Source organism: Haplochromis burtoni, unplaced genomic scaffold, assembly GCF_018398535.1.
Source record: "Haplochromis burtoni strain Fernald_Lab_line unplaced genomic scaffold, NCSU_Asbu1 Contig_86, whole genome shotgun sequence".
Lineage (NCBI taxonomy): Eukaryota > Metazoa > Chordata > Actinopteri > Cichliformes > Cichlidae > Haplochromis > Haplochromis burtoni.
Window position 1 is genome coordinate 1,856,353 of NW_024582447.1, and position 19,533 is coordinate 1,875,885.

Genomic DNA, 19,533 nt, shown 5'->3' on the forward strand with positions numbered 1-19,533 from the left:
ATGGCACACTGACTTCTGAGGAAATTTTAAATGGCATTCGCCATCAGAAAGGTTGCCTACCCCTGGTGTATGTGATGCACACTCAAGATGCACTGTGTACAGCTCTCCACGGACACCCTTTATTGTGCTCAGAGTTGGAAGTATCAAGGTCCAAATTGTCACGGACCCAGCTCCGGGGACTCAGGGTCCGTGGGCAGTGTGGACTACTGTTATAATTATTGCTGTGATTATGTGATGTGTGTGTTGTCTGCACTGCTGCTGTTCTTGCGATTCCCCGTCTTGGTATGTATAGGCAAGTGGGTGTCTCTGTGAGTGTGGCTGAGTACTGGGTTTCAGGTAGGCCTGGTGGGTGTGTCCTATCTAGAGGATGGCCACACCTGAAGCAGATGATGACTCACACACCTGCAACTAATGAAGCGTTGTCGGGGAGCTTCTTAAAACGGTGGCCGAGCGCTCCTCGGCGTGGGATCGTTGCGTGAGACTCCACGTTAGTGTTATTAATACCAAGTCCAGCGAGTGCATGCCCGCGGTAGTCGAGTGTCCTGACAAGTTGCTTCTATGTTGTTTTTCTCCAGGAAGGAGCAGGGAAGACAAGAGCAGCGAGCACGGGGTGCGGGGACACACAGGAGCGGAAGAGCACGGAGCACGGACTTGTGGGTGAAGACACGACACGGAAGTCAAGGGGAGAACACGGGATTGATTCTGTGAACTATTTCCACTACTGTAAATAAACGCACTGCCTTCATCACAAAGTCCTGCATCTTGGGTCCTCATTCCCCTCATCCTCACGGTCTGCCATACAGACCGTGACACAAATACTTTGTTACAGTGTTTAAGTAGAAGTTTCAGATATCTATATTGTACCTGAGTATTTATTTTTCTGACGATTTTTTATATTTACTCGTTACATTTAACCACAAATATCTGTATTTTCTACTTCTTACGTCTTCAAAATAGACTCATTACTTTAAGTTTAACACATTTAAAGGAAAGTTTTTATTTCCCAACACTGTGTTTGCGGCTAATTAAAATCAGCAGAGAAAGAAACGAATGTTATCAGTTATAGAAATGAACTGCAGAGGAATTTCGTTCAAAAAGGAGCGTGACTGCGACACGGAGATAAGACCTAAAGTGTTGTACAGTTATTATACACAGTTATTACATTTGACTTGTATATCTCTTCAAACAATGCAAAAGATTCAAGCCTAAGCTGATGCTGCACTCTATGGATAGTTTATCTAGTTGTGGTTTTTAAAATGCTTTAAATTCCGATTCACAAAGAAGCGAGATACCAGAATCGTGACAGACACAGTACATTTTGTTCCTTATTTTCAACACACACTAGATTCCTCCATCTACATCCATCCATTTTATCTTGAACATGTTAGATAAACTGAGCCAATTAACCTTTATTAAATAGCTACTACCGTTTTTCAATTAGTTTGGGTCACAAAATGTGGTTGGAACATTATTTATTTTGTTAAAAAGGTTTTGCAGTTGCTTTCATCTATCTCAAAATCACTGGCTTCCCCAGAGATGGACACGAGATGTCCTTCAGCATTGTTGTGTGTGAATACCACAGCACAAACAGAACTGTCTAGTTGTTTTGATGCTAATGAAATAATGAAATATTGAGTGGAAGAAGAAGCCACAGCCTGAGTTCTCCAAATGTTTATAATGTTTACTAACTGTAGTTATTCCACTGCAAACCCTGCGAATCTGCAGTTCTGCATGACTTTATTTGGTAGTGTTTGACAAATATGCAGCCCTCTTCTTTATTTGGCATTGTTTCTTTCATGAATTTCTTTAGAAAAGAGAATCTAATAGTTCTCACATTCACAGCTTTACTTTGCTGTACAAGAGCAAAGAATGTTACACACTATTGATTGAGACTGTTTAGTATTGTGATGCACACTCAAGACGCACTGTGTACAGCTCTCCACGGACACCCTTTATTGTGCTCAGAGTTGGAAGTATCAAGGTCCAAATACTTTGTTACAGTGTTTAAGTAGAAGTTTCAGATATCTATATTGTACCTGAGTATTTATTTTTCTGACGATTTTTTATATATTTACTCGTTACATTTAACCACAAATATCTGTATTTTCTACTCCTTACATCTTCAAAATAGACTCATTACTTTAAGTTTAACACATTTGAGGGAAGTTTTTATTTCCCAACACTGTGTGCCTTCAAACATCAAATCGATTTGGGCCTAAATTGAGGGAATAAGAATGCATAAATAGCAATGTTACTGATGTAGCCTCAATCACTGGGGTTTATCCAACCTAATACCATGTCAAATCGTGAAATCAAGCCAGTTCACCGTGTCAATTTCACGTTTTAGAGAGGCAAAGTTTTGATATTTTGTTTCAAGCCAACATGAAAATAATCACAGGAAAGTGTCAAGCATCATACCGCCTGAACATATTTGGTAGTTTGGTACTCATTTTGGTAAGTGAATACCCTTGCCCTTTTTTCAGAATAACCTCAGCTTTCAACATCTGGCAATCATTTTAGATTATTATGATAAACTGGAAATTTAAAGCTTTGAAGCTGTGTTTTTCTATACTATATTTTGTATTGTGAAAGGTCCTGTAAAACAAATGGAGGTACGCTAAATTTGTGTTATTCATTGGTTGCATGAAAATACAAGGCAGTGTTGTGAAGGATAAGCAGGTTAGCTTGCTGCTCTGTGTGGCTGTTACACATCCATGGTCAGAGGTGATTTATCAGATATCTCCGTGTTGATGTTTTAGTTGCATCATCAAAATACTGTTGCTCCATGATCAACACTGCAACTGACCAATCAGTTAGTTTAAATAAAGATCCGATTGATGTTTTGTTTGATTTCATTAGCATATTTTCATCACTCCTAATATAACACGTCAATGATGTCCACAGGCATTTTGTGGGACAGTTTTTGTTTCTTTTCTTTCATTTAATGTTGACAAAACATAAAAATGTAAATGGGTAAAAATTCACCCTGTACCACCATCGTTCTGTAGTCTAAGGAGCTTGGAAAGAAAAGTGTCTGGACTTCTTCAAGTTGCTAGAAGACATTTCACCTCTCATTCGAGAAGCTTCGTCAGTTCTAGTGAGCTCAGCTCACAGCTTCAGTTCAGTAACAGAGTGACTTCTCTGACAGAGAGGGAATTTACGTGTCTGTGTGAGTGGGAGTGTTCTCTCAGGTCTAGACGGAGGAGGTGTTGCTTCAGTTTTGTTAGGAAAGCCCCGAATGGTCCAAAATACGTAATGTTGACCTCCACGATTTCATGCACCTGCTAATAACATGAAACACCAAAAACAACAAAGAAATGATGTTACGAAGTAAAGAAAGAACTGCTTACACAGGAAAACAGTTCCTTAAAGGAGAATGACTGGGACATGCTGATATGAGACATAAAATTTGGGGGTTAATTATCCTAAAATAAAACGGGAACCAGAGTAAATGCAAGTCCTGTGTCACTGTGCCATCCTCTCTGCATCATGTACATAGCACAAACCGAAAGGAGTGCAACAGTCACTTGGCTTTCTTGTTGCACTATATAACTATCAGAAATGGTGTAAAAACTTTACCGTGAACAGGTGTGTCTGCCAAACATTGAGTTTCTCTCCGTCCAACAACATCTGTAGTTTTTCACGAGAATGAGAGTTTATAATGTTTCATCTGAAATGATGACCCATTTTTATAAATGTAACTGAGCACTGTCGAATAAAATGTGAAAGAAATACATTTAGAGAATCCACTTACGTAGAAGTGCAATGTTTATTAATCTGTTCACTATGTGGTTGGTTCATGCTGGTAAGGCTAGCTGTTATGTTATACACTTCTGAGATATAAGCTAAAATGATTTTGGTGTCCTCTGATGGAACATTATTGGGTTAACCCTTTCATTGCTCCTAATAAAACACATCAAAGATCTACACAGGCATGTGTGGCAGAGTGGCACATCTGTAACACTCCTGCACCTGATTTTTAGAAGAGTATCTTTGTATTGCTACTGCCACCACAGTTGACATCATCATATTTAAAATTGCTATACTTACTTAACTGGCCCTCAGTTATCATCATGTGCTATCATTGTAGGCATTCAATCAGAATGCAAGGAATTAATAAAGGCAGAGATCCTCTGATCAAATTTGATTTCATGTTTTTATTTACAAAAACACATATACATTTCAGAGGGAACCCTGCAAATGTGGAAAGGTGAGAAAAAAGATGTCCTTTCATTTAAAAAAAAAGGTTTGACCAGTGGGTTCCCATAACAATGAGATCCTCACAGATGAGGAAATAAGAATAAAAACATGTGAGGTAGGTGAGAGGGGGAAAAATGGTAAAGAAGAATGACAGATAAAGAGTTTTCAGTACATAAAAATTGGGTTTTGCATATTGTTTAACAATTTATCTTCCATGAATCAACTTCCATTAAACAATCCATCATGTCTATGAGAATGTTGTAATAATGTCACAAGATAACAAAAACAGAGATTAACTTCCACAAGGTGATGTGTCATAAATCACAAATCTCTTGTATTTATATTAAAACCAGTTATAGGTACAGGTCAGTTAGAGGTATAGGCCAAAGGTACAACACTGTGGAAGTCTTGAGCTACCCCTCATTTCCTTATATTTTGAAGAAAAAGATGACTTACTGCTAAATTGACAGAGTGAAAGTAGACAGTACCTCCTTGTTTTATTATCATCAGACTCACTGCTGCAGCCAGGGGCAGTACAAATGTGATTCCCTTAGACTGCTTTTTAATTTTAGTCTCTTTGTTTTCCTCTGAGTTGTTGTTTCTGTCACTAGTTAACTAACATAACCTAATGTAAGTCTATCAGCAGAAACCAACCAAACCATAGACTTGCTCTAAAAACTTTAACCTAAAACAATTATTTCCTAAATCCATATTACCTCAATTACAGTTTCTTTTTTTTTTTGTTTTTTTTTACAACAGGGCTCCACTGAGCTAATTAACCTTCAAATGTGTAGTGTTTCATGTCCTCTTTAACAATGTAATTGAGGATTCAGAATTATTCCACAGTTAGTCACTGAGATTCATCTAAGTCATAAAATAGAGAGAATCTTATCTGAGATGTGGTTAGGTTCAAAATGCTGGATAAGTTAGATTTTTGAAAATACTTTATAAAATAACCACAGAGCTCCTTTCAGTGTAATAAGTTTCATCCTGCCCCCCGGGCTTTGTGGGTTTCCTATGAGGCCTCTGATTTCCTCCCAGAGTCCAAACAGGTGATGCAGGCTGGTTTAAGTGGTAGCTCCGAGTTTGGGTGCATGGGATTAATTTTTTAATGTGGGCCTTGATTTGTCCTCTAAACTTCCCTGTGGCAAAATAATAAACTACAGGGTCCAAAATGCAGTTGAGGCCCATAAGAACCAGGGTGATCTGATGAGCGTCGTTCAGCAACTGACGAGTGGTCTCGCTGTACTTCATGTGGCCGAAGCCGTCTTCGATCTCCAGCACTGCCAGAGCCCAGGGGCCTTGAACTATGTGGTGTGGCAGGAAACACAGAACAAACACTCCCACCACTGCCAGCAACATCTGGAGAGCCCTCCGTTTTACCCCTGTGGGCCATTTAAATATGGATGTCAAAGTAGGCTTTTTAGACTGTGTTCCTGAAGACTGACTTTCCGACTGAGGAGAATTTTTAGAAATTAAACTTTGAGCAATAAGGACATTGCATATCACAATGAGTAAAAAGACAACAAAAAACAATCCAATTATTAGAAAATGAGTGACAGCCACTTTTTTCTTCTTGTCATTAGTTCCACCCTGGTATCCCTCAAAGCAGCGACGTATGTCGGTGTTGTTTTTACGGTGCACGTTGATCCCTGGACTCACCAGAAAAGGAACAGAAATCGTCAGAACAAACACCCAGATACAAATACAAACAATGATTCCACGAATTCTGCGGTTTGACGAGGCTGCGTCTAGAGGCCGAGTCACCGCCCAGTATCTGTTGATGCTGATGGCTGAAAGGAAGAGGATGGTGCCGTAGGTGTTGATGAAAAAGAAGGTGCCTGTCACCCGGCACATGACGTCTCCATAAACCCAGTCTCCCTCACGGATATAATAGTCAATCCAAAAGGGAAGAGCACACACAAACAGAAGATCAGCGATGGTCAAGTTGGTCATATAGATGTGAATTTCTCCCATGGCCTTGGCTTGATGGATGCAGCGCAGGACAAACAGCACGTAGAGGTTAGAGATGAAGCCCAGGATGAAGAAGACGATGTAGGAAACCGGGATGAGCACATAACGAAACTGAGAGTCCAGGAACGGATTAATGGTTGTGGACACCATACTACTCATTGTTGTCATAGTAACTGATTGAGTCATCTTTGTCTGTGGGAGACAAAATATATTATCATCAGTACAATGTCTTATGACAGAGTTTTACTCCGTTTTGATGCAGATGACAAAGGTAGTGTACAATGGAGGGAAAAGAAAGAAAGGGAAAGAATACATGTATGAATGACTAAATGTATATTTTTGAATGTTACTCTGACTGTATTATACAGGTCAGGGTGTTGTCAGGGTCAGGGTTCATTGATGATCCAGTCCAAAGATGGCGAGCGCTCCATCCAGGAGTCCTTGATATGATTGTTCTGAGAAGAAAGTTAAATTCTTTGGACGAGCCTTGAACTGTTCAAATTCTACTTAAGTGGTAGAACAGCATTGCACCTCATTGCTCCTTTGCACATTCTGCAAAGAGAACCCTTATTGGACTCACACTTAAGGGTGTGGGCTGACACGAGAGAGACTGAGTCAAATTTCCACAGGGCGTGTTTTGTTTATTATTTTTCATGATTGAGCCCCATTTTTCTTTCATGTAAGTAAAAGTAAAGTTACATTTTATTTATATAGCACATTTTAAGATAAAAATCACAAAGTGCTTCACAGAAGCTGAAACAAAGATAAAAATCAACCAAAAGCAAGTTTAAAAAGATCAGTTTTTAGCTGTTTTTTAAAAGTGACCACTGAGTCCACAGATCTCAGGCTCAAAGGGAGAGAGTTCTACAGTCTAGGGGCCACAGTTACAAAGCTCTGTCACCTTTTGTTTTCAGCCTCGTGTGTTGGACAACTAGCAAGCCCTTGATCAGATGACTTCAGGGACCTGCTGGGAATGTATGGATGTAAAAATTCACTGATATATGTTGGTGCTTGTCCTTGTAAAAACCAGTGGTATAATAGTGCTTAACATACAAAAGTGTCAGAAGTAAGTAATAGAGAAAGATGAAAGCCATGTCAAAGTACCAAACATGCTAGCAGGTTAATGGCATTAAAAACACAGAAACAAAAGAAATACATATAAAAGCATAATAGAACAATATGTGTAAAAGATAAAGGAGTCAAGAAAAATTTTAAAATAGTTAAGAATAGAACGATAATTGCAACAAGCATTAAACTAACTTAACAAACAAGCATTAACTGTTAGAAAAGGTGAGGCTAAATAAACAGGTTTTTAACTGCGATTTGAAGGATTGAATGGATCAGACTCACGGGTGCAGCCAAGGCAAACACGCGGTCACCTCTAGTCTTCAGCCGGGATCTCGGCTGTACCAAAAGTGACTGGGAAGATGATCTTAGTACTCTATCAGGGGTGTATAATCTAAGTAGTTCAATGAGGTAACTTGGCTCTTAATTGTTAATAGTTCTAAAGGTGAGCAGCAGGATTTTGAATTGAATACGGTACTTAACGGGAAGCCAGTGCAGGTCGGCAAGGACAGGGGTAATAGAGACACGCCGCCCGGTATCAGTAAGGAAATGAGCCGCCACATTCTGAACAATTTGCAGTCTATGGAGAAAAGTAGAGTTAAGACCAAAATAAAGGGAATTGCAGTAATCCAACCTAGATGTCATGATGGCGTGGAGAAGCTTTTCCAGGTCCCTGTGCGGGTCATAGTGTCTGGCCTTGCAAATAAGATGCAATAGAAGCAAGATTTGACAACAGAAGACACTTGTTTGCCGAATTTAAAAGAGCTGTCCAAAAACACACCCTCAGTGCAGCAGGGCTGTGACATGGGAGTACTTGGAGGACTTGGTCAGAAGCTTTGCAGCAGCATTCTGAACAACTTGCAGATGCACCAAAGAGGCATTATATAAACAAGTAAACAAAGAATAACAATAAACAATGAATGAAAGATGAAACAAATGCATGAATGACAATTTCTAATTCGGAGCGCGATACAGTGGGACTCAGCTTAGCAATGTTTCTCAAGTGATAAAAACAGGAGCGGACCAGATATTTAACATGACCAAAGTCAGAGCTGAGTCAAAAGTTACACCAAGGTTCCTGATAGAAGTTTTGGTAAAAGTAGCAAGTGGACCCAAGTTTTCCATAACCCAAACAAACGAGGAGTTCAGTCTTCAACTCATTTAGTAGAAGAAAGTTTAGAGCCAATCAACCTCAAACGGAGTCTATGCATCTATGCAAAATCTGTAGCTTGGAAACATCTTGAGGCTTAAAGGAGATATATCTGAATATCATCTGCATAGCAGTGATAAGAAATGCCCTTAAAAGTGCTCAATAAGTGCTGGAGAGGTAAATACAACTTCCGCTCTACAATGCTATTTTTTCATTGTATATATATGTGATTATTCATTTGTGAATACAAGTTTATCAAACCAAGTTCTCTGAGCGTTTCATTAGTCATCCACTTTGCTCTAGCAGTCGAACCTTAGCGATTGGCCCAGCACACAGGTAAACATTCAAATCTCTATTCCAAGGATTGAAAGGGGTGTTACAAAGGTCTTAGTAAAAGCAAGCAATACAATAAAGTGATTATAAATCACAATTTGCAACTGTGTTTCGCAGAACTGTAGTTCTAATGTGTTAACAGAAACTGTCTTCAAACAAACATTTCAATATTCTGTATAAAAGGCATATAAGCCTTCCTATTACCTATTCTCTAATCTAATTCTCAGAGGAAAATGCTTCTGATAAGAGGACACATGAGTCTGCATCTTACTGTAGCACTATACAACATAGGGGTATTAAAAGGAAGTCACAGTCAGTTACAGAGCAAAAGAGACTGACTGGGGTGGGCTTTGTGACTGTAAAGGTTGCCACTGAAGACAAAATGGTTACGTAAGAGACGTTATTGAAACTAAAGTTGGTTAAGTACTGATAGTGATCTTTAGCACATGACCTAAATTCATCAAAAAGATTGAACTACAAAAGTATGCAAGTGGTTTAACCAGCATGTGGTTCTTAGACTATAACCTGCTATAAACAACCTGCTACCGAATGTTGGTGCAAATGGACTTTTTTGAACGAGCAATGACCAAACAGCCTGCTGCAGTTTGCAAGAGGTTTGCAACATGTTTCCAGTTTTGAGCACGCAATGAATGGTTTTAATTAGATCAGCAGCTACACCACAAACAGTTCTAAGAAACCAAGTTAGCGATTTTACAATTTTGATTTCAACTACTGATAATATCAAATCTAATCGCTTTATTACAAGTTAGTCAAAATGTAATAATCCTGTTATGCTATAATTAATAATAATAATTTGGAGTTCAAATTCAGTTTAACATTATGAGAAGGACATTACCTTCCCCAAAATATTCATTTTATACAAATATCATACTAAGAAATTGATAAAGGAAGCGCTTAAACCATAAATTGCCAACATTTCACTCACCACATCACATTTCACTCTACTAACCTACTGAGTAACATGTTTTGTTACTGGCTTTGGTAATTTTATTTGAAATAGAGGTTTTGTTGATTTTATTTATTTATTTTAAAAATATTTTTGAAGGGGGAGGGGGGAGATGTCCTCGTCTAATATCAGTCCTGACACTAAGTAATTATTCTAATTATTATTAGTGAGTGGAAGACACTGCAGCCACTACATACAGCTTCACACTTTACATTAGACTTAGTTTTATCTGCATCTCTTAATAACCTCTATTTGTCATATAAAAAAACAAATGACAGAGTTACTGCTTACCTGACTGCGCCTTCTGTTGTTTAATCGTCTTCTGTATGTAATAACACTTTGAATGAATTCACAGCTTCAGTTCAGCAGCAGCACGACTTCTCTGACAGAGAGGACAGTTATGTGTCTGACTGTGTGAGTGGGAGTGCTCTCTCAGGTCTAGACGGAGGAGGTGTCGCTTCAGTCTTCACAGGAAAAACCTGAAAGGTCCAAGACACGGAAGATTCGCCTACACAATTTCATGCACCTGAGAATAACATGAAGAGAAACGTCTACTTTGCTGCAACATTTTACTAACTTTTTGGCGATTCATAGAATTGTTTTCAAAACACCACCACGAAAAATGATGTTACCAAGTAAAGAAATTAGCTGCTTACCTAGGAAAACTAGTCCTGAAAAGGAGACAGACTGGCACATGCTAATATGAGACATAAAATTGGGGAGTTATAAATGTTAGTCTGTGTATGAAAAGTCACTGCCACTATTCACAGATTTAAGTTGAATTTCATTTTCTAAAAATGCAGCAAAATGTGCTACCGATGATTTTAATCACCCTAAAATAAAACGGGAACCAGAGTAGGTGCAGGCCCTGTGTCGCTGTGCCATCCTTTCGGCATCATATGCATAAGCATAAACCTACAGAAGGAGTGCAACAGTTACTTGGTTTTCACTACTCATTGTTGTCATAGTAACTGATTGTGTCATCTTTGTCTGTGGGAAACAAAATACATTACCATCAATACAGTGTCCTATGACAGATGAGCAGAGTTTTGATGCAGATGACAAAGGTAGTGTACAATGGAGGGAAAAGCCTTTGAGAATAACTTTTTGTTGTCCTTCCATTGAAGGTAGGTAAGATAAATAAAAGTAATAAATAAAACTGTCTTCTGTGAAAGGTGTACATGGTCTGCAACAGGTGGTGCATGTCAAAGTAACATCCACATGGGCTCCTCAGACCAGGCCACCTTCTTCCATTGCTTTGTGGTCCAGCTCTGATGCATGAGCAATCAGCTGATACACAACAATCTGACACTTTTCTGCTAGAACCAGCACTAACTTTTTTTTGGTAATTCAAACTATCATAGCTCACCACTGTTTAATTTTGTATTTTCTAATATTTTTTATTTTTTATTTCATTTTGACTTTTTGTTTTTAATTCAGTTTAGTTTCTATTAGTATCCAGAGTGGATTTTGTTGTTTCAGTTTAGTTTTAGTTCTTAGTATGTTCAGAAAACCTTTATTTGTCACACAAAGGTTACCCTCTGGTGAAATACCAGTAGTATTATGGAAAAACACAGAAAGTACAGTACAATGGGCAAGTGGAGGAGGGAAAAAAGAGACCTCTACTCCTGCTGGACTCTGAGGAGAGCACAGAAATTATCACATTACAACACCATGAAGCACATGACAAGCAACAGGGGTGGGTAAGGGGCGAGAAGTAGGCCTATGTAGACACAGCTATCCGCATCTGCTGCCATCGGAGGGCGCTGAGCTGGAGCAGGTGTTGGAGATGGGAGATAAACACAGTCCTGTTATCAGGGAGAGAATTTGTTGTTGTTCAGCTCCAGCCTTGCAGCTTGCGGCGATGTGGTAGCCGCATGAGATGATGGTGGTGTTTTCCTTTAGTGCGAACAACTGCGTGTCAGTTTAACAGTTGATCTAAAATGCCTGTCACCGATCTTTCGATCTCGTTGTATTTTTGTAGTATTTTTTAGTGTTTAGTGTTTTTCTGTATAAAAGGCGTACTAGGACTCTGGTGTCTGCCATAGCCTTCCTATTACCAATTTTCTAATCTAATTCTCAGAAGAAAATACAAAAAAGAAGTCACAGTCAGTTACAGACCAAGAGAGACTGACTGGGGTGGGCTTTGTGACTGTTAAGGTTCCTACTGAAGATAAAATTGTTGCGAAAGATAAGTTGAAAAGTTGAAACCAAAGTTGTGTAGGTACTGATACTGATCTTTATCACTGGACCTGAATTCATTCAAACAATTGAACTAAAAAGTATGCAAGTGGTTTAAGCGACATGCGGTTCTTAGACTATAACCTGCTTTAAACAACCTGCTACCGAATGTTGGTGTAAATATTGTTGTGCCATATATTTTTCTTTCATGTCCTTCAGGGTTTGTAGAAACATGTGTCTGTCTTACACAGATCTGTTTATATATTTCAGTGCTGACCTGACTGTGACAGCTAAGACACGTTTGAACCTGTTTAATGGTCTCTTCTGAACAAGCGATGACCAAATAGCCTGCTGCAGTTTGCAAGAGGTTTGCAACATATTTGCAGTCTTGAGCAGGCAATGAATGTCTTTGATTAGATCAGCAATTGTACCACAAACAGTTCTAAGGAAGCAAATTTTGGTCTTAGGAAAGACCTGTATGATACGGAACATTCGCCTACACGATTTCATGCACCTGAGAATAACATGAAGAGAAACGTCTACTTTGCTGCAACATTTTACTAACTTTTTGGCGATTCATAGAATTAGCAGTAAATTGGCCTGTTGTAATAGCCTCTCGATGTCATGTAATACAAGAGGGAACTGCTTCTATTACATCCTGTGAGGCTGTGGGAGTGTGTGGGCGTGGTGTTGTCTTCTCCCTCTCCTCCTCCTTCTTTCTTGCCCCTCCCCTTTTCTCTCTCTGCCCCTGCCTTCTCCTTTAGGACACACCTGCTGCTCATCTGCCCTCGTTACCACCAATTACTCTCAGAGGTGATAAGCTGGAGAAGAGCAGTGTGGTGGTGGTGCTGCTGCTGCTGCTTATTATTATTTCTTGTGAAGAAGGGAGGAGCCAAAGTTAGTTTTCCTTGTGTGTACTTCTTTAGAATATTCAAATTGTCATGCAAATTGATAATTGTGCTGAATCATGTCAGAATCATGTTAAAAGTTGGAAAGCACAAAAGATAAATTTCTCAATTTTCCACACCAACCTCTCCATCCATGCCTTTAATCCTTAGCTTTAGAACAACTACAAGTAATAAATGGTCAAATGATAGTCAGTTAACCTTTGCAAAATAGCTAATGTTTTTTATGATGATCAACTAAAGTGTGGTCTTCTACTTCTTCGACTTCGACTTCTTCGAAAGTTTTCAGCTAACATCTCTGTGGGAATCACCTTGTTGGTGCATATATTCAACAAAAGAAATGGTAACAATTCATGTCTTTGCGACTGACTGCTAAAATTGTTTTTTGCTAAGTTGTCTATTATGTGTAGAAACAACACTTGTTCTTCCCTTCAGCTAGCTGCCATTTTTATCCTTGAGATATTCATAGGTCAGTGGGGTTTAATGAACAAAACATTGTATATAAGATAAGTGAGCAATGCTACATTTAAACCACACGATGGCGGTAGAGACTAACAAAAGGACTTTCCCTCCATTTCAAACAGTGCACAGTAGGTAAAAGTTTCAAGCAGAATCTATACGGCACTCTGTGAACTGCATGAACCACAACTCTCACTCGGTGTAGTTCAAAGCAGCACCAGTCCCCCTCTGTGGTAAATGTCTAATTCCAGGTCCTATGTACAAGCACACAACACAACACGTCCTCCTTTCCCTGGTGCCACAGTATAATTCCTAGATTAAGGTTAACGAGCCTCTCCAACCTTATTGCTGTAATTATGGCTTGGCAGTGGAACAAGACAGCAGAGCTTTTTGGTGGTTGTGCCCTTCATGACTGCCAGACATGCTGTGCCATTGCGGGGTATAAACTGTAAAAATCTTTTCACATGCAACTTGTTGCTCATGGTTTGGGTGTGGATTCAAAAAGATTCCACAGTAAGTCACTGAGATTTGTCTCGGTCATGAAACGAAGAGCATCTTATATGAGATGTGGTTTGGTTCAAAGTGTAGTCCCGGATAAGTGATGTTCTTGAATATATTTTAAACAATAGCCAGTGAGGTCCTTTCAGTGTGTTGAATTTCATCTTGTCCCCTTGCCTGTGTTGGTTTTTGCCATGAGTCCTCTGATTTCTTCCCAGAGTCCAAACACATGATGCAGGCTGGGTTAAGTGGCAGCTCTGAGTTGCATTTATGTGAATGTGATATTGAAGGCTTTGTCCTGCAGAGATCGACTCCACAGTCACAGCGCACTGGGACAATGGAGTCCAGTAAAATGCATAAAAGATGTCTCCATCATTTACAGTCCATGGCAGCGCATGGTTTGAAAACACGCTCAACAATAAGAAAATGGTGTCAGTTTGTTTTTCTTCCAGAGCTCAGTTCTCAAACTAAGCCAGTAAGTCAGATCTAAAGATTAATGGACAATGGATGGAACAGAATTCAGAGGTTTAATATCCATTTATTCTTTTAGATTCCCATCTTAAGATTTGAGAAACAAGTCGAAAAGGTGAGTAAGGTTGCAAAGGCAAACTAGATGATAATATGATTTCTCCATCCATCCATCCATCCATCCAATTTAGGGTTGTGGTTAAGTTGGATCCCAGCTGTTATAAGGTGAGAGGCGGAGTACACCCTGGACAGGTCGCCAGGCTTTCATAGAGCTAACACAGAGAGGCAGCCATCCACTCTAGCATTCACACCTGTTGCCAATTTAGAGCCAAATATTGCTGAAATGTGGATGTCTTTGAACTAGCCCCCAAGCTTCTTGCTGTGAGACAATGGTGCTAACTACATTTCTTCTCAGTTATTGTTTTATTTCTTGGTCGGAAGCAGCATCCGCAAAAATCGGGCCCCTTATAAAGATGGGCAATTAGAATTATGGACAATAAGTCAGTAAGGTCACACAACGACAGCGTTTAGTTTTGGTCATTTTATTATATTCAGTAGCATAAAAGTATAATATAAATGTTTGCACAATTTGGCTCCCCGGGTGTGCAGTGAGCTTCCTCTTAAAGCTTTTTGTATAAATCTCAGTAACATGTGCAGCATCTATGGGTGCCATTGTGGAAATCGTAATTTCTGTTTGGAGCGTCGACATGTGGAATTCCTTACTTACACAAATGAACCCAGAACTCCGTTTTGGATCATTTTAAACTCAAACTGTCATGAATAATCTGCTGCCTCTTGTTTTATGGCACTTCAGTACACAGTAGTTGCACTGTTCTGTGTTGCTTTTCTTTGTTTTTACTGTATTTGGCTTTTGTGTTTCCTAATTCATGAATATACTGTACACATTGCATGTGCACACTAGCTTAGGAGGTAAATGCTGGGTGTGGCATGGTTCATGCCCATGTCCTACAAAAGTTCACAAATTATTTCACAGACTTTACACTGTCCGTTACCTGCAGGCCCTGATTCCTTTTCTCATATAGCGTTCTCTGCAGGGCCTTTAAACAGCCAGGAAAAATCAAAAAGAGTCCAACACAGATTCATGCAGGTGACCCCTGATGTTCTGCACTACTGCACAGGTCAGTCTAAGGAATCCTTCATCCCAAGATCCAGGTGTGCAAAGACAAATTTTAGGAACGCTGCCAGCTACGGCTACTTTCCACCTGTAAGATCTATGCACTCAAAAGTCGGTTTTAAATAAAGGACGGCGCAGCCTGTGTGAGGCTCCTCCTGTCCCAATTAACACCTTTTTCACAGTGGCTCCGTCACCACAGCTCGACCTTGAGGTAGTTCTCCTCTGGCAGACAAGAAAGACTTCTATTTTACACAAGATATTTTATTCCTGATGGCTCTGTGCGCTTGTCAGGAGAACAAAAGGCAAACATGAGGTTGGGTTTTGATAAATAGCCGCACGTCTTTCCTAGCAGATTGTTTTTGGCAGGCTTGAGAGAGTAGGTCTCTCTCAGGCAGATTTACTGCATGCCAGAGGCTGAGGATTGAGGAATGTCCCCCTGCAGTGAGAAAGAGAGGGCCATGGGAGGGTGAACAAGACAGACTGAGGCATCTGTACTTCCAGATGATATAAGACCTGACAGTAGGACATGACTTTTTTTAAGTATCAAAGGATTTGGAGCGCTCGCCCTCTCGCTCCTCTCCCATGAGACATTCTGAGTATTTCCAAATTAAGACTTCAAATATCAGAACTTAATAAGGGCCGTTAGATGTTAACTCTTATTGCTTTAAGTGGAAAAGACTGTTTAAGCAACTGCAAGCCACACATTATTATTATTATTATTATTATTATTATTATTATTATTATTATTATTATTATTATTATTATTATTATTATTATTATTCTTCTGAGGGAATGCCGTCTTGAATATGGCCCCTTCAAACACAACGGTTGCTTGATGGCAGTCGATTAGTGTTTTTCTACATGACAAGCTGCCCCACATTTTGATCCATCAGGGTTACATCTGTTTATACTGGCTATAACCCACCCTGAGAGGACAGTGAATTAAGCACATTAATCCTTATCCTCACTATAAAAAGGATATAAAGCAGGAAAGCTCCACCATAAGCCATATTTGCTTAGGCAGGAGATTCCACTTTGCTCTCATTTAATTTCTTTCATGCTTGTTTTGTAGTCAAATGCATATCATGGGTTGACTATTGGCCTAACCCTCACACTCCTTGCTACTGGTTGCTTGTAATTTTTAGTGTGCTACATGGGATTATCAGAGATTATCTGCTGTTGCAACTGCTGCAAGCTACTCTAGTTAAGATAAAATGCCTAACATGGGAATCACAAACAGCAAAACAATGCCGGCGTCTGCTTGGGAACCTTTTTCTTTTGTTTTTTGTTTTCTTTACTTGACTCGATTTCAAATTTTGCTGTTCACCCATAACTTCTTAATGGAACAAAAACGTTTCTGGCTGTTGAAGGGTGTTTGTGTTTAGGAAGGATGTTGGCTAGAAACCTGCTCTTCCTGAATCAGCTTGTGTCTGCGTGCTAGAGTCATGCGGTGTAGGGGATTACATTCCCCTGTAACCCTGTCCTTATGCATTAGATCGCAGTCTGTGCAATGCATTCACATTTATATCACTTGATATATTAAGGCAAATTCCCAAAATGACAGAAGCTTGTCTGTGCATGAGCCAACCCTCTCAAGATGGATGAAACATGACCGATACTCGTGCTTATAAAACAAGCCGTTTTCCATTTACTTACATGTCATCTCAGTTTCTATTGCCTTGATAGATTTTTTTAAAGATCAATGGTTATTTTAATGCGCACAGCAGAGCAGTAGCTCTTGAAAGTCAGAAATAAAACCATATCCTACAGGTTTTTATCATACTGTGTTATTTGTCTTTGAAGAAGACAAGTATATTGATATATATATATATGCAAACACCTATCAAGTGTATAAAAAATACATAGGCGCTCATGCATATTCAGGTACACCTGTGGTTGGCTTCTCATGCAGTGGCATTCAGGCATGCCCAGCTATGCCTCTGGATTTCAGCATCATCTGAAAGGATTTAATTTCTCTTTGATTCCTTGGTATCTCTGGTATCTTTCCCCACCAGCCGAGAGTGAAAACATTATTTACATCTCTCTTAGCCCATTGTGTCAAGTTACACGACTAGAATGATTTCTGAGACAGAGGTATGTTAGTGGGAAACAGCACAACCAATGAAAGAAGCGTGGGTTTTGTTTTAATAGTGTTATCACGTGCTGTCAAATAAAGCTACGCTTCTTGGGAATTATGCAAAACTGTTTAAGGAACACAAAAACAATCTCCTTAATGTGAGTGAGTGTTTGTGTGGGCATGACGTCACCTAATTGGCTGGCTGCCTATCACATTTTATTCATATTTTATCATCTTGCAGCCTTCCAGTGTCATGCAACTAAAAGATAATAAACACCCAGTGGAGAATTCATGGCCGTGCTGCAGAAACAGAGCGAACAATACACCTCTGTTCCAAAACTTTCTGGGGAAAACCAGGACTAGTTTGTGTGTATTTGTCTAGACGGCTGTGACAAGTCATTACTATTGGCAAACAGTTACACATGGGGAAAAAAGAAAGCACAACAAACAACAATGCTATAGTATTCATTCAAGTGGCACCAGCGTATTAAACAACCACATTCTGAGAGCTGAAAGAGAGGGAATAGAGAGGTGAACTCATACTAATTATTCCCGTAAGGGAAGACTGTGGTCTTGACTGGTTTTGTATAATGGTTAGTCCATACATATTTAGAGACATTTGATAGAACCCAACAAGCTTATACTGTTTGGACATTTCATCTATATTATAGCCCCAATATTTTTTGTGGTAATCAGTACTTTCTTGGGGGGATCCTAATTATATGGATATGATCTTTGAAAGTGTTGTGGGATGCTACAGGTGCTGCTGAGCCCGTGACTTTTCTGTCACTTCTATTGCAAATGGTATAACTGCCATAAAACAATAGTTCATGCAGCGTTCACAGACAACTGGTTTTTATGATACGTTTGCTCAGACACAAGCAGTAGCCTGCATCTATGCAGGATCCAGCTCGGATTCATTCCTCCTCACCGGCCTGGCTTGTGTTTGTTCTGTGGGAGAGAGAGAGAGAGGCGGGACCTTGACGCCGGGAAGGGCGTTCTCTTTGCGGTCAGACCGGGCAGAGTCATCCCGAGGGGTGGGTCCTCCGGCAACAGAAAAGGAAAACCCACCTTTTTTCATTGTTAAGGACGCGGTGGAATGTGATGGTTTGATCTCAAAAGGACCAGGGAGGGGAATATCCGAGAGGAAAGGACCAGCGAAAGCGACTGAGGGAAAGGGGGAAAGCAGAAAGCGGTTCCCCCCTTATCGCCTCCAACTCTCTGGTCTTGAATGAGAATATGCGGATGAACTTGTCCCGGCCGTGTCGGCTGCAGCGAGCCCTACCGTCCGCACGAGCTCAGCCCGCGTGAAGTTGTGGATTTACCGTTGCGTTTTCCGGACCCGGCGGTGGAACTGCTGAGGTAAATTTGAGTCTTTATTCTGTGTTTGAGGAAGAAGCGGAGTGTATATTTGGGGATTCACACAGCGGCTTATTGAGACTCGAGGAGTCCGGACTGCAGAAGTCTGAACTGCGGCAAGTTTTTCAGCCCTCCACCTCCTCCTCCTCCTTCTCGTCGTCGTTCTTAAGCCAAACTGAAGCATCCAGCTCTGCAGGGAAACCTCAGGTGGTTAAAATGTTGCCGCACATAAACCGTTCATATCTTCTTTTGGTAACACTTGGCATTTTTGTTATGAGGTTGCATTTATCTGCTTCTGCACTCGATACGTTTTTTTACTGCTTTACGCACATAGTAACGTCAGTCCTTTCAGACTGACTGCCCGGGCTGTAGGAACATGGAGTAGAAGTGTGGAGGCTGCTTGGACGTGTTCTTGACATTTGGTGTGTGTGTGTGTGTGTTGCATGTACTCAGACTTTTCAGAGTGTAGGGAGTAAATAATTGTGATATAAACACTGCCCCATGTTGGAGTTGTGTTGACAAGGGGATGTGATGTGGTCATTGTTTATTATCTTTGAAGCAATGCATTACACAAACTAGTTGTGAAATACATAGCCGAAAACATGTCTTAACTTTGCATGGCTGTCTGCTCAGCTGTGAGTACTCTGCTGCACAGTGCTGTGAATATACGATGGTCTGGACTCTGCTGCCATATCGGAAGGTTTTTATCCTGAACAATATGATGATATGTCATTGTTGAGTGCCATGCAAACTATATATATA

General features: G+C 40.0%; 2 protein-coding genes across 4 annotated transcripts in view; one reads left to right on the forward strand and one right to left on the reverse strand.

Annotated features, from left to right (window-relative positions):
- Positions 1-3,820: 3,820 nt before the first annotated feature.
- LOC102296675 (platelet-activating factor receptor-like) lies at positions 3,821-10,077 on the reverse strand. The gene is made up of 2 exons (XM_005925634.3): positions 9,981-10,077; positions 3,821-6,366 (listed from the first exon to the last, which is right to left on the reverse strand). Exon 2 carries the CDS (start codon positions 6,358-6,360, stop codon positions 5,146-5,148), a length of 1,215 nt encoding a protein of 404 aa, XP_005925696.1. The 5' UTR covers positions 6,361-6,366; positions 9,981-10,077; the 3' UTR covers positions 3,821-5,145.
- Positions 10,078-18,405: 8,328 nt separating this feature from the next.
- luzp1 (leucine zipper protein 1) overlaps positions 18,406-19,533 on the forward strand; it is a 51,704-nt gene continuing 50,576 nt past the window's right edge. For 2 of the 3 annotated variants that reach the window (XM_005925630.2, XM_005925632.2), the window contains exon 1: positions 18,406-18,774. The gene's annotated coding sequence lies outside the window, so the exon portion shown is untranslated. Of the gene's footprint in view, positions 18,979-19,533 lie in introns of all 3 variants that reach the window. The other variant, XM_005925633.3, reaches the window with a different exon arrangement.